Source organism: Laccaria bicolor, genomic scaffold, assembly GCF_000143565.1.
Source record: "Laccaria bicolor S238N-H82 LACBIscaffold_210 genomic scaffold, whole genome shotgun sequence".
Taxonomy (NCBI): domain Eukaryota; kingdom Fungi; phylum Basidiomycota; class Agaricomycetes; order Agaricales; family Hydnangiaceae; genus Laccaria; species Laccaria bicolor.
Window position 1 is genome coordinate 11,363 of NW_001890068.1, and position 1,283 is coordinate 12,645.

Genomic DNA, 1,283 nt, shown 5'->3' on the forward strand with positions numbered 1-1,283 from the left:
AACAATCCACACGAATTTGCCATAGATTGTGCTATATAGTCCATCAAGCCGCAAAATAAGGTTTCATCAGTTTGGCGTGTAGGACGACAGGACAGCAAACAGTCGTCCAAACCCTCACAATGGGCAAGAAGCGCTCTCTCAAAAAAAAAGTCTGGACTCCCATCATCGTTGACAATACTGCTGAACGAGCTGAACGTCGCGTGAAGAGACTCAAAAAGGTATGTGATCCGTTAGATTCTGAATATGATCGATCGTGTTACTACCTGACCTATCTAGCTCGACCCTGACCCGGAAGCAGATACACGGCTCAAGAAATGCCATCAGGACCAGATTTTGAAATTACTGGTTCCAAGTTACCGACTTGCCATTGCCCAAGATCAAATCAACGCTTACTTTAACCACGCCTCGCTTATTTGGTTCCTCCGCTTTCCTGATGCTGAGGCTGAAGTCCATGTGCATAAGGCGTTTCTTGGTGATACCGAGTATGAGACCCACATCCGCAACCAACGTATCAAGGTAAGCGTCCGCCACTAAATCTTTTTCCACAAACTTTTGACGATGGCCCTATAGTGGCTCAAAACTAAGCTCCAATGGGTCGCCTTCCGCGTTCCGGCGAAGGGTGGCCGCTCTGGGTCCAAGCTGTCGAGTTGGGACAAGGAGTTGAATCTGGTGATTCAGAAAATCGCAGAGGATCTCCCGACGCCTTGGGATCCCGCAGATTGCGAGGGCTTGAGTGGTACCTACCACTTTTATGATAAAACCTGGGCATTTGCCTGCACAGTCTTTTCAATCCCCCCAAGTGAAATATGAAATGAAATGCCTAGGCTATTTCATTCTTGCTTTGCAGCTATTTCATTCCTACCCACCACATTTTTCATTTCTCCTTGGCAATGAAATGCATTTCATTCTTTTGCCTGTGCTTTTTCATAACTTTTTCATTCTTTGCCAACTTTATTTCTTTTCTTTTCATTCTTTGCCAGTATCATTTCATTCTTTTGCCTGCGCTTTTTCATAATTTTTTTTTCATTCTTTGCCAGTCCTATTTCATTCCATTGCCTGCACCTTTTCATAACTTATTATTTCATTGTTTGCCATGTTTAAGGTTAGGGTTGCACTTAAAAAAAATGAAACTCATTTCATTGCTTCTCTAAGCCTTTTCATAACTAGACACATTATTTGTTTGTAAATAATAAACATATGTATTCTCAAATTATTAGCTATAGTTTGACCTAATCAACCCCTGGCTTGTGATCTTTACATTTGTTTGTATTTGAGGCCATAAT

At 42.1% G+C, this 1,283-nt stretch overlaps 1 protein-coding gene across 1 annotated transcript; it reads left to right on the forward strand.

Moving 5' to 3' along the window:
- Window positions 1-119: 119 nt before the first annotated feature.
- LACBIDRAFT_335965 (uncharacterized protein) lies at window positions 120-894 on the forward strand (the record flags this gene model as incomplete). Its single annotated transcript, XM_001890876.1, has 4 exons — window positions 120-218; window positions 277-516; window positions 571-799; window positions 848-894. The coding sequence occupies 4 exons, from the start codon at window positions 120-122 to the stop codon at window positions 892-894; spliced, it is 615 nt and encodes a 204-aa protein (XP_001890911.1).
- Window positions 895-1,283: the final 389 nt, after the last annotated feature.